The following is a 13,724-nucleotide window of genomic DNA, read 5'->3' as shown; positions in this document are numbered from 1 at the left end:
AGCCCCCGAGACCCTCCACTCCACCACATGCCTCCGTGGACCCCCTGAAACCCCCATCCCCCCGAGATCCTCCACTCCACCACATGCCTCCATGGACCCCCCAAACCCCCATCCCACCGAGATCCTCCACTCCACCACATGCCTCCATGGACCCCCCAAACCCCCCAGCCCCCGAGATCTTCCACTCCACCACATGCCTCCATGGACCCCTCCAACCCCCCATACCCCGAGATCCTCCACTCCACCACATGTCTCCATGGACCCCCTGAAGCCCCCAACCCCCCGAGATCCTCCACTCCACCACATGCCTCCATGGACCCCCCAAACCCCCATATCCCGAGATCCTCCACTCCACCACATGCCTCCATGGACCCCCCCCAGACCCCTCATCCCCCCACAGAGCCCCGAGACCCTCCCAACCCCTCACTGACCCCCACGAGCCCCTCCCATGGACCCTCGCGAACCCTCCCATCCCACCACTGACTCCCACAAGCCCCCCCCCCGACCCCCCACTGTCCCCACCCGTACGACCCCCTCCCGGACCCGGCTGCTGACCACCCCACTGACTCCACCCCTCATCCGCATGAAGCCAGTTACCCCGATATCCCACCTCTCTGCAGAAGGGGAGTGTAGTCTCCTCCGCTGGATTAGAGCGGGGGGGCTGGGAGCCAGGACTCCTGGGTTCTGTCCCCGGCTCTGGGAGGGGAGTGGGGGCTGGTGGGTTAGAGCTGGGGGTCTGGGAGCCAGGACTCCTGGGTTCTCTCCCCGGCCCTGGGGTGCGAGTGGGGGCTGGTGGGTTAGAGCTGCGGGGGCTGGGAGCCAGGTCTCCTGGGTTCTGTCCCCGGCTCTGGGAGGGGAGTGGGGGCTGGTGGGTCAGAGCAGTGGGGGGCTGGGAACCAGGACTCCTGGGTTCTCTCCCCGGCTCTGAGAGGGGAGCGGGGGCTGGTGGGTTAGAAGAGGGGGGGCTGGGAGCCCGGACTCCTGGGTTCTCTGACCCCTGGCCCTGCCCCCGCAGGGCGCTGTTCGACTACGACAAGACGAAGGACTGCGGGTTCCTGAGCCAGGCGCTGAGTTTCCGCTTCGGGGACGTGCTGCACGTGGTGGACGCCTCGGACGATGAGTGGTGGCAGGCGCGGCGGGTCCACCCCGACGGGGAGGGGGACGAGATCGGCTTCGTGCCCAGCAAGAGACGGTACCGGGGGGGGGGCAGAGGGGCATTGTGGGAAGGGGGGGACTTGGTGGGAGAAACTGTCGGGCTGAAGTGGCTGTGGGGGAACGTGGGGCTGCGGGTGGGTTGGGGCTGCAGGGCAGTGGGAGGAGCCATGGGGGGAGAGGTTGTGGGGAGGGATTAGGGGTGGGGCTTTGGGAAGGGGGCGGGGCTGGTGAGCAGTGGGCGGGGCCAGAGGGGGAGACGTTGTGAGGAGCGTTTGGGGGTGGGGGCTATGGGAAGGGGGCGGGGCTGGTGAGCAGTGGGTGGGGCCAGATGGGGAGAGGTTGTGGGGAGGGATTAGGGGTGGGGCTTTGGGAAGGGGGCGGGGCTGCTGAGCAGTGGGCGGGGCCAGAGGGGGAGATGTTGTGAGGAGCGTTTGGGGGTGGGGGTATGGGAATGGGGTGGGGCTGGTGAGCAGTGGGTGGGGCCAGACGGGGAGAGGTTGTGGGGAGGGATTAGGGGTGGGGCTTTGGGAAGGGGGTGGGGCTGGTGAGCAGTGGGCGGTGCCAGAGGGGGAGCGGTTGTGAGGAGGGTTTCGGGGTGGGGCTATGGGAAGGGGGCGGGCTTGCAGGGCTGGGGAAGGGGCCACAGGGGGAGAGGTTGTGGGGAGGGAGAGGAGGGGGGCGGGGCTCCAGGGCAGGAGGCGGCCCCTGGGGCAGGGGGCGGGGCCATCTCTGAGGTTTGGTCTCCCTGTAGGGTGGAGCGCCGGGAGTGGACGCGGTTAAAGGCCAAGGTGAGTGACTGCCCCCTCAACACACCCACCCACCCCGGGGGCAGGGGGGGGCTGGGTGTGCAAAGCTACCATCAGTCCCAGGAGTGAGTGTGCAAGGCTGGGGGCGGAGCTCTATCGTTGGGCCTCTCCTGGCCACACCCAGACCCCCAGGGGCACTTTCCCGCCTCCCGGTCCTCTCTGTGCCTTCCCACGAGTGTGGCACTGTGCGAGCGTGCGCACAACTGCCTTTGCACGCCCCCGTGCCGACGCCGGCCAGCGCCACCATTCACAGTGTGTTGCGCCCCAATTCGAGGCCATTAACCCCTTCCTCACCTGCCCAACATGGCGGGGGCCAATCAGGGAGTCAATCCACAAAGGGGCGGGACTGCTTCCGCCAGGGGGTGCTATGGGGAGCGGCTCCCACCTCAGACACCAGAGCTGGACCAGACGGGGGAGGTGGGGGGATCCTAGGGGAGGGGGTTCTCCTGGGGGGAGGGGCTCTGGGGTTGTGTGGGGGGCAGTGGAATACGATGGGGGGAGGTGAGAAATGGAGGCTGTAATGGGTCCCCCCCATGGATGGAGAAACGGAAGGGGGTATGGGCAATTTCTGTCTGTCCACCCCTTCTATCTATCTATCCCCATCCACCCCATCTATCTATCTATCTATCTATCTATCTATCTATCTATCTATCTATCTATCCCCATCCACCCCCTCTATCTATCTATCCATCCCCATCCACCGCATCTATCTATCTATCTATCTATCTATCTATCTATCCCCATCCACCCCCTCTATCTATCTATCCATCCCCATCCACCGCATCTATCTATCTATCTATCTATCTATCTATCTATCCCCATCCACCCCCTCTATCTATCTATCCATCCCCATCCACCGCATCTATCTATCTATCTATCTATCTATCTATCTATCCCCATCCACCCCATCTATCTATCTATCTATCTATCTATCTATCTATCCCCATCCACCCTATCTATCTATCTATCTATCTATCTATCTATCTATCCCCATCCACCCCCTCTATCTATCTATCTATCTATCTATCTATCTATCTATCTATCCCCATCCACCCCCTCTATCTATCTATCTATCTATCTATCTATCCCCATCCACCCCCTCTATCTATCCATCCCCATCCACCCCCTCTATCTATCTATCTATCTATCTATCTATCTATCTCTGTCTCACTCCTTTTCTCTCTCTCTCTCTCTCTCTTTCTGCCCCCTCCAGGATCGGGTGCCAGGATCGGGCTCTCAAGGTGGGTTTCTCTCCTGCTGTCACCTCTTTCTTCCGTTTCCAACTGTCCCTTTATTTCGTACCTGTTCTTCCCGCACTGTGAGTGTCCCAGCTGTGACATCCCCCCACCCCCCAGCTCTGCCGGTGCCCCTCACTCCCGACCCGCAGCCCCTGCCCCCCCAGTCCTGCCCCCCAGCTCTGCCGGTGCCCCTCACTCCCGACCCGCAGCCCCTGCCCCCCCAGTCCTGCCCCCCAGCTCTGCCGGTGCCCCTCACTCCCGACCCGCAGCCCCTGCCAGCCCAGCCCTGCCCCCCCGCAGCTCTGCCGGTGCCCCTCACTCCCAACCCGCAGCCCCTGCCCCCCCCAGCTCTGCCGGTGCCCCTCACTCCTGACCTGCAGTCCCTGCCCCCCCCAGTCCTCCCCCCCAGCTCTGCCGGTGCCCCTCACTCCTGACCTGCAGTCCCTGCCCCCCCAGTTCTGCCCCCCCAGCTCTGCCGGTGCCCCTCACTCCTGACCTGCAGTCCCTGCCCCCCCAGTTCTGCCCCCCCAGCTCTGCCGGTGCCCCTCACTCCCGACCCGCAGCCCCTGTCCCCCCCCCCCCCCCCAGCTCTGCCGGTGACTCTTTCGGATTCTCGCCCCCAGGTCGGGAGGATTCGGTGTTGAGCTACGAGACAGTGATGCAGATGGAAGGTGAGAGTCTGGCTGGCTGCCAGCAGGGGGTGCTGTGCGGGGGGGGGAATCGGTCTCTCCCTCATCACTATTCCCTCTCTCCCCCCCCCAGTGCACTACGCTCGCCCCATTATCATCCTGGGGCCCACCAAGGACCGAGCGAACGACGATCTGCTCTCCGAGTTCCCCGACAAGTTCGGCTCCTGTGTCCCCCGTGAGTCCTGCTGGGGGCGCCGCGGTGGGGACGGGGGGGTGCCGGGCTGCAGGGGGGTGGGGCTGCAGGGGGGCGAGGCTGGGGGCAGAGTGGGGGCTGGGAAGGGGGCGCTGGGGTGCCGGGGAGGCGGGGCAAAGGGGTGCCAGGCTGCAGGGGGGCGGGGCAGGGGGCAGAATGGGGGTGGGGCAGGGGGGGCGGGGCGGGGGGGCAGGGCAGGGTGTGCTGGGCTACAGGGGGGTGGGGCAGGGGGGGCCCAGGCTGCAGGGGGGCGGGGCAAGGGGGTGTTGGGCTGCATGGGAGGACGGGGCAGGGAGTTGCCAGGCTGCAGGGGGCAGTGTGGGGGTGGAGCAGGAGGGCGCCGGGCTGCAGGGGGTGGGGTGGGGCAGGGGGGGCAATGCAGGGGGGTGACAGGCTGCAGGGGGGCAGGGCAGGGCAGTGGGGCCCCAGGCTGCCGGAGAAGGGCCTGAGCTCCCCCCGCCCACCCCCCCAGACACCACGCGGCCGAAGCGGGAGTACGAGGTGGACGGGCGGGACTATCACTTCGTGGCGTCGCGGGAGAAGATGGAGAAGGACATCCAGGGCCACAAGTTCATCGAGGCCGGGCAATACAACAGCCACCTGTACGGGACCAGCGTCCAGTCCGTGCGCGAGGTGGCCGAGCAGGTACGGGGGGGGCGGGGGGGTCAGATGGGGGAGGGGGGCACGGCAGAGGGGGCAGCGGGGGGAGGGAGGGATGGCAAAGGACGGGGGAGGGGGCAGCGGGGGGGAGGGAGGGACAGCAGGGGGAGGGAGGGAAGGACGGCAGAGGACGGGGAGGGGCAGCGGGGGGAGGGAGGGACAGCAGGGGAGGGAGGGAAAGGGGCAGCAGGGGGAGGGAGGGGCAGCAGAGGATGGGGGAGGGGCAGTGGGGGGAGGGATGGACGGCAGAGGATGGGGGAGGGAGGTAGCGGGGGAAGGGAAGGATGGCAGAGGATGGGGAAAGGGGCAGCGGGGGGAGGGAGGGGCAGCAGAGGATGGGGGAGGGAGCAGCGGAGGAGAGGGGAAGGGACGGCAGAGGACTGGAGAGGGAGCAGCGGGGGGAGGGAGGGATGGCAGAGGGGGCCAGCGGGGGGGGTCCATGGATGGCTGAAGACACCCCCCCTCCCCTGCAGGGCAAACACTGCATCCTGGACGTCTCGGCCAACGCCGTGCGGCGGCTCCAGGCCGCCCAGCTCCACCCGATCGCCATCTTCATCCGGCCCCGGTCCCTGGAGAATGTCCTGTGAGTATGGGGGCTGGGGGTGGGGGTCTAGGTGGGATCAGGGGGCGGGGTCTGAGATGATTGGGGCAGGGTCTAGGTAGGATGCGGGGTCCGAGATGATTGGGGCAGGAGATCAGGGGGCGGGGTCTGAGATGATTGGGGCGGGGGATCAGGGGGCGGGGTCTGAGATGATTGGGGCAGGGTCTAGGTGAGATAAGGGGGCGGGGTCTGAGATGATTGGGGGCGTGGTCTAAGTGGGCTGTGGGGGTGGGGTCTGAGATAAGTGGGGCGGGGTCTCTAGCACTCTGCCCCAGCCACTGCAGCCGGCGGCCGCCAGTGGGCGCTGGCGGGTGAGCGTGGGCTGGGCGGCTTCGCACCCGTCCTGGGTTCTGCGTCCCGCAGCCCATGGGGCCGAAATCCCCCCCCCTCGTTATCCCCGAGGCCTTTAATCGCCCCCTTTTTGGGGGGGGGCAGGCAGGAGCGAAGTCTGACGGGTGTCCATGTGTGTCCCCCCCACACACAGGGAGATCAGCAAGCGGATAACAGAGGAGCAGGCGCGAAAAGCCTTCGACCGAGCCATCAAACTGGAACAAGAATTCACAGAGTGCTTCTCGGGTAGGTGTTGTCCCCCCCCGGCCCCCCCAGCTTCCCGGGATGTTCCCGCTGTCCCAAACTCCTGGGACGGGGGGACACGGAGGCCGCCAGCTCCCATGGGCGTCCTCAGATCCGGAGCGGAGATTTCCCCAGCCTGGGTGGGTTCTCTGGGGCTGGATGGTTTTTTCCCCACCCCATCTCACCCCGTTCATGGGCGCCGACATTTTTCGGTGCCGGTGGGGGCTCACGTCCGCCCCTGCCCCAAAGCCCCCGCCCCAAATCCGCCCCTCCCTGTCCCATTGGATCCCTCATGGGAGGAGGCGGAGGTGAGCTGGGACAGGGGGAACGCAGCAGGGAGCTGCCTGTGGGTGCCCTGGCCCTATTGACCCTGTGCCGTGTGTCCCCCCCCCGCAGCCATCGTCGAAGGCGAGAGTTTCGAGGAGATCTACCACAAAATCAAACGGATTATCGAGGAACTTTCGGGGCCGTACATCTGGATCCCGGCCCGGGAGAGACTTTAGGGACCTCCCCGTTCGGTGGGAACTGCGGCCCGACCCAGAACTGAGCCGTTCGCTTTCTTTTCGGGGAGGAGGTTTCGGGGGCAGGGGGGGGGAAGGGATCCGGTCTATTTCTTTCTTCTTCTCCTTTCTGGATTTTTTTTTCTCGCAATCCTTCGCCTGGCTCCTTCCCCTCCCCCCCCCAGCCAAGATCCGCTCCTGTCTCTTTGCACCCAGGAAAAGCGCTCTGTGCATGCTTGTATTTTTTCGAGAGGTGTTGGCTTGTGACGTCTGCGCTTCTGGCATTTTGCTTTCGATCCCCCCGTCCGCCCCCCATCCCCATCAGATCCGGACCCTGGGATCCAATCGAGGAGATGCGTGAAGGACCGGAAAGGGGGCGGAGGAGAAGAAAGGAACGAAACACACCGAGAAAAAATGAAGAGAAGGGTGGAGCAAAAGCGCATCTCTGGAGGATCGGAAAACCGGATTTCTTGGGCAAAAACTATTCCGCCCGCCGAGATGAAAGGACACCCGGTTTCTTTTCGGAGTGGAATCGACCCCAGATTTGGCGCGTTCTTTGGAGGGGAAAACGAGCGGCGTGGAAGGATAAAGCAGGGAAAACGGATTAAAAAACCACCAACTGCTTTGAGGCTATTTATTTATTTTTTGCTTTCCCGGCCGGGGACAGAGGAGAAAATAACCCACGATCCTCCTTTATCTTTCTACCCAACCGAAGGGAAACTTTCTTTTTAAACCAACGCGGGAAGGCACGTCGGCGAGAGACACCCGATCGCCCTGTCTCCAAAAGGCAGGCGCTTTGCCGATTTATTCCCCCCCCCCGCGCCCGTGATGTTTCCAGACGGATCGGACCAATTCTTTTCCTTTCCTTTTTCTTTCTCAGTACGGTTCAGCTCCTTCCCTTTTCGGCGCATGGTGGCTTTAAAAAAAACAACCAAACAAAAAAGCAACAGGAAAACGTGACAAAAAAAAATGAGCATTTTGCTGTTCGGCAATTTCTACTTTTCTTTCCGGGCGGAGAAAAGACTCGTGGGGGGGGGGATCCGAAACACATTTTCGACGTTCTGTGAATATTTCTTTTTCTCTTGGGGTCATAGCGAGTATTTCGGTCTGGCTGTGCGTGATTGTATGAAACTGGGGATGGGTGGGCGGGGAGATGTCAGACGGTCCTTCCTTTTCTCGTTACAGGCATTTTCGTTGGGACATGTTCTTAATTATGACGATGCTTCTTTCTTTCTTTCTTTTTTTTTTTTTTGTATATAAACTCCAGCTGGCCACAGAGACCCTTGCTAGAAAAAAGACCTACCGGTGAATTTGGGGTGAATTTGGGTATGGGGTTGCCCCCCTCCCTCCTGCCCCGGGGCAAGGGGGAAAGGCAGGGGGGGAAGAAAAGAAAGGGGTAAGGGATGATCAGTAGGTACCGAGAAACAGGACCAGCTGAGTATCATGGTGAGAGCGGGGTGGGGCTGGGAGCCAGGACTCCTGGGTTCACTCCCTGCCTCTGGGAGGGCAGTGAGGGCTGGTGGTTAGAGCAGAGGGGCCTGGGAGCCAGGACGCCTGGGTTCTCTCCCCGGCTCTGGGAGGGGAGTTGCGTCTCGTGGTAAGAGTAGAGGAAGATGGGAGTCAGGACTCCTGGGTTCTCTCCCTGCCTCTGGGAGGGGAGCAGGGTCTGGTGGGTTAGAGCAGGGGGGCTGGGAGCCAGGACTAATGGGTTCTCTCCTGCAAATGCACTTTCTCGGCCTCTGCAGTCACCATAACCCATCCCCAGGGCGGCGCTGTTTGCAGTTAATACCCCCGGGACAGCCGGACGCCCCTCCCCCCCTCCCCAAGTCAGGAGACAACTGACCAGCCAGCCTCCTGTCACCCTGGGCCCCGTCTCTCCTGTACTTCACGCGGGTGAAACAGGAAGCATTTGGGGGCGGGCAGGAATTCCCCCCTGGGGGCGCATTGACCTCTGGGGCTGTTTCAGGTATAGCGACTGGGGGGGTCTCTTTCCTACAGGGGTCTGGGAATGGGGGAGGGGGGGAGAAAAGAATATTTTGCATAGAAATATTATTACCACCGGCAGAGAATTAAAACGGACAATATATATATATATATATATATATCTACCCAATCGTTTCACACTGTGACTTTATATTTGCATACAGAGAGACAGAGCTCGATGTGATTGTACTGGGGGGCTGGGAGCCAGGACTCCTGGGTTCTCTCCCCGGCTCTGGGAGGGGAGTGGGGGCTTGTGGGTCAGAGCAGGGGGGGCTGGGAGCCCGGACTCCTGGGTTCTCTCCCCGGCTCTGGGAGGGGAGTGGGGGCTGGTGGGTTAGAGCAGGGGGGGCTGGGAGCCAGGACTCCTGGGTTCTCTCCCCGGCTCTGGGAGGGGAGCATGGGCTTGTGGGTCAGAGCAGGGGGGGCTGGGAGCCAGGACTCCTGGGTTCACTCCCTGGCTCTGGGAGGGGAGCATGGGCTGGTGGGTCAGAGCAGGGGGGGCTGGGAGCCCGGACTCCTGGGTTCTCTCCCCGGCGCTGGGAGGGGAGCGGGGGCTGGTGGGTCAGAGCAGGGGGGGCTGGGAGCCAGGACTCCTGGGTTCTCTCCCCGGCTCTGGGAGGGGAGCGGGAGCTGGTGGGTTAGAGCAGGGAGGGCTGGGAGCCAGGACTCCTGGGTTCTCTCCCGGCTCTGGGAGGGGAGTGGGGGCTGGTGGGTTAGAGCAGGGGGGGCTGGGAGCCAGGACTCCTGGGTTCTCTCTGCAGCTCTGGGAGCAGCAGTGTGGCACTGTAGCCACCACGAAGGTAAGGGGCCCTATTGGCCCCCAGGGGTCTCTGCCTGGCTGGGAACGTGCCTCCCCCAAAGTCTGTGCTAGGCTGGGGGGCTCCTCCCCTCCACCCTCCACCCACGTTGTCCCAACTATAATACTTCCCTCCCCCGACCCCCTATGTCTGACCTGGGGAGGGGGAAGTGCATATTTTTGAGGGCATGGGGGGGGGGGAAGTGTTCCAGGGTCTGGGCGCCCTCCCCATCCTGCTGGTCAAGGATTGAGGAGGGAGACAGAACTAATGAGCTTGGCATGGAGGGGGGATTGCACCAGTTGGAGGCAGATGGGCCCAGATTTTGGGGGGGAGACTCCCCAGAGCCCATTGACCACAGTTTGGGAGGGTGTGTGTGGAGAGACTGCGGGGGGAAGGGTTTGGGGTTCTGGGGTATCACGTGGCTCCCGTCCCTCACCCCAAACAGCGAACACTGCCCCCAATGCTCTGCCCTCAGCATAACCCCAACAACCAACCATACCCCCCACTGCTCTACCCTCACTGTAACCCTAACAGCCAACCCTACCCCCAATACTCTGCTGTCACCGTAACCCCAAAATCCAACCCTACCCCCCAGTGCTCTGCCCTCACGGTAACCCTAAAACCCGATCCTACCCCCAATGCTCTGCCCTCACCATAATCGCAACACCCAACCCTATGCCCAATGCTCTGCCCTCACTGTAACCCCAACAACCAACCGTACCCCACAATGCTGTGCCAACATTGTAACCCAAACACGCAACACTATGCCCCAATCCTCTGCCCTTACCGTAACCCCAACATCCAACCCTACCCACCAATGCTCTGCCCTCACCGTAACCCAAACACCAACCCAACCCCACAATGCTCTGCCCACATTACAAACCCAACAACCAAACCTATTCCTGAATCCTCTGCCCGCGCAGTAATCCCAACATGCAACCCTACCCCCCAATGCTCTGCCCTCACCGTAACCCCTACTGACAAACCTATCCCAGAATGCTCTGCCATCACTGTAACCCCAACACCTCACCTTACCGCCCAATTCTCTGCCCTCATCATAACCGCAACAACCAACCCTACCCACCAATGCTCTGCCCTCACCGTAGCCCCTACAATCAACCCGACGCCAGAATGCTCTGCCCTCACAGTAACCCCAACAACCAACCCTACCCCCAATTCTCTGCCCTCACCGTAACCCCTTCTGACAAACCTATCCCTGAATGCTCGGCCATCACTGTAACCCCAACACGTCACCCTAGCCCCCAATGCTCTGCCCTCACCGTAACCCCAACACCCAACACTACCCGCAATGCTCTGCCCTCATAGTAACCCTAAGAACCAACCCTACCGCCCAATTCTCTGCCCTCATCGTAACCGCAACAATCAACCCTACGCCAGAATGCTCTGCCATCAGCGTAATCCCAACAGCCAACCCTACAGCCAATGCTTTGCCTACATTGTAACCACAACAACCAACACTACGCCCGATTCCTCTGCCTTCTCCGTAATGCCAACAACGATCCCTATGTCAGAATGCTCTGCCCTCACCGTAACCCCAAAACCAAACCCTACCCCCAATGCTCTGCCCTCACTGTAAACCCAACCCCCAACACTACCCCCCACTGCTCTGCAAACAATGTAACCCCAACACCCAACCCTACCCTCAATGCTCTGCCCTCACCGTAACCCTAAGAACCAACGCTACCACCCAATTCTGTGCACTCATCGTAACGGTAACAACCAACCCTACCCCCAATTCTCTGCCCTCAACGTAACCCCTACCCCCAACACTACCCCGCCCAATGCTCTGCCCTCACCATAACCCCAACATTCAACCCTACCCCATTATGCTCTGCCCTCACTGTAACCCCAACCCTACCCACAATACTCTGCCCTCACCATAACCCTAAGAACCAACCCTACCCTCCAATTCTCTGCCCTCATCGTAACCGCAACAACCAACCCTACCCCAAATGCTCTGCCTTCACCAAAACCCCAACATCCAACCGTACCCCCAATACTCTGCCCTTGCCGTAATCCCAACACCCAACACTGCCCCCCAATGCTCTGCCCCCGTCGTAACCCCAACAACCAACCCTACTCCCCAATGGTCTGCCCTTGCCGTAACCCCAACAACCAACCCGACCCTCCAATGCTCTGCCCCCACCGTAACCCCAACAGCCAAACTGACGCCCCAATCCTCTGCCCTCACCGTAACCCCAATAGCCGACCCTACGCCCAATGCTCTGCCCTCACCGTTACCCCAACAATAAACCCTACCCCCAATGCTCTGCCCTCACGATAGCCTCAACAGCCCACCCTACCCCACAATGCTCTACCCATATTGTAACCCCAAAACCCAACCCTACCCCCCAATGCTCTGCCCTCACCGTAACCCCAACACCCAACCCTACCCTGAATGCTCTGCCCTCACTGCAACCCCAACCCTACCCCCCAATCCTCTGCCCTCACCATAACCCAACAGCCAACCCTACCCCCAATCCTCTTTCCCCACCATATCCACTACCACCAAACCTACGCCCGAATGCTCTTCCCTCACCGTAACCCTAAAAACCAACCTTACCCCCCAATACTCTGACCTCGCCATTACCCCAACGACCAACCATACCCTCCAATGCTCTGCTCCAACAGTAACTCTAAAAACAAACTCTACCCCACAATACTCTGCCCTCACCGTAACCCTAACACGCAACACTTCCCTCCAATACTTTGCCCTCAAAGTAACACTAACACGCAACACTATCCTCCAATGCTCTGCCCCCGCCGTCACCCCAAAAACAAACACTACCCCGTAATGCTCTCCCTTCACTCCAACCCCAACCCTACCCCCAATCCTCTGCCCTCACCATAACCCCAACAGCCAACCCTACCCCGCAATCCTCTGCCCCCACCGTAACCTCTACCGCCAAACCTACGCCCGAATGCTCTGCCCTCACCGTAACCCCAACAGCCAACCCTACCCACCAATGCTCTGCGCTCACCGTAACCCCAACACGGAACCTTACCGCCCAATGCTCTACACTCACTGAAACTCCAACACCCAACCCTACTCCCCAGTACTCCGCCCTCACCGTAACCCTAACACCTAACCATATCCTCCAATGCTCTGCCCTCACCAAAGCCCCAACAGCCAACCCTACGACCCAATGCTCTGCCCTCGCCGTAGCCCCAACACCGAATCCTACTCGCAATGCTCTGCCCTCACCATGACCCCAACAGCCAAACCTACCGACCAATGCTCTGCCCTCACCGTGACCCCAACACCCAACCCTATCCCCCAATGCTCTGCCCTCACCGTAACCCCAACAACCAAACCTACCGCCAATGATCTGCCCTCACCGTAGCCCAAACAGCCAACCCTACCACCCAATGCTCTGCCCTCACCGTGACCCCAACAGCCAACCCTATCCACCAATGCTCTGCGCTCACCATAACCCCAACACGGAACCTTACCGCCCAATGCTCTACACTCACTGAAACTTCAACACCCAACCCTACTCCCCAGTACTCCGCCCTCACCGTAACCCTAACAGCTAACCATCCAATGCTCTGCCCTCACCATAACCCCAACAGCCAACCCTACGACCCAATGCTCTGCCCTCGCCGTAACCCCAACAATCAACCCTACGCAGAATGCTCTGCCCTCACCGTAACCGCAACACCCAACCCTACCCCCAGTGCTCTGCACTCACCGTAATGCCAACTGCGAAACCGACCCCCCAATGTTCAGCCCTCACCGTAACCCCAACATCCAACACGACCCCCCAATGCTCTGCCCCCACCATAACCCCAACAGCCAACCCTACCCCCAATGCTCTGCCCTCACCGTAACCCCAAAATCCAACCCTACACCCCAATGCTCTACCCTCACCGTAACCCCAAGAGCCAACCCTACGACCCAATGCTCTGCCCTCGCCGTAACCCCAACAATCAACCCTACACAGAATGCTCTGCCCTCACCGTAACCGCAACACCCAACCCTACCCCCAGTGCTCTGCACTCACCGTAATGCCAACTGCAAAACCGACCCCCCAATGTTCAGCCCTCACCATAACCCCAACAGCCAACCCTACCCCCAATGCTCTGCCCTCACCATAACCCCAAAATCCAACCCTACGACCCAATGCTCTACCCTCACCGTAACCCCAAGAGCCAACCCAACCCCCCAGTGCTCTGTCCACACCGTAACCCCAACAAATAACCCTACCACCAATCCTCTGCCCACATTGTAACCCCAACACCCAACCCTACCCCCTAATGCTCTGCCCTCACCGTAACCCTAAGAACCAACCCTACCCTCCAATGCTCTGCCCTCACCGTAATCCCAACAGCCAACCGTACAACCCGATGCTCTGCCCTCACCGTAACTCCAACACCCAACCCTACTCCCCAGTACTCCGCCCTCACCATAACCCTAACAAACAACCTTACCCGCAATGCTCTGCCACCACTGTCACCCTAACAGCCAACCCTACCCCGCAATGTCTGCCCTCCCCGTAACCACAACA

At 61.1% G+C, this 13,724-nt stretch overlaps 1 protein-coding gene across 5 annotated transcripts in view; it reads left to right on the top strand.

Moving 5' to 3' along the window:
• DLG4 (discs large MAGUK scaffold protein 4) overlaps positions 1–8,528 on the top strand; it is a 91,596-nt gene extending 83,068 nt beyond the window's left edge. For all 5 annotated transcript variants that reach the window (XM_054005533.1, XM_054005531.1, XM_054005532.1 and 2 more), the window contains 9 exons: positions 1,016–1,192; positions 1,907–1,943; positions 3,175–3,202; positions 3,823–3,870; positions 3,962–4,063; positions 4,554–4,726; positions 5,215–5,324; positions 5,827–5,918; positions 6,312–8,528. In XM_054005533.1, coding sequence (XP_053861508.1) covers positions 1,016–1,192; positions 1,907–1,943; positions 3,175–3,202; positions 3,823–3,870; positions 3,962–4,063; positions 4,554–4,726; positions 5,215–5,324; positions 5,827–5,918; positions 6,312–6,418 — 874 coding nt within the window. In that variant the 3' untranslated portion in view covers positions 6,419–8,528. The remainder of the gene's footprint in view (positions 1–1,015; positions 1,193–1,906; positions 1,944–3,174; positions 3,203–3,822; positions 3,871–3,961; positions 4,064–4,553; positions 4,727–5,214; positions 5,325–5,826; positions 5,919–6,311) is intronic.
• Positions 8,529–13,724: the final 5,196 nt, after the last annotated feature.

Source organism: Malaclemys terrapin, chromosome 15, assembly GCF_027887155.1.
Source record: "Malaclemys terrapin pileata isolate rMalTer1 chromosome 15, rMalTer1.hap1, whole genome shotgun sequence".
Classification (NCBI taxonomy): Eukaryota; Metazoa; Chordata; order Testudines; family Emydidae; genus Malaclemys; species Malaclemys terrapin.
This window is presented reverse-complemented; position numbering and strand designations above follow the sequence as displayed.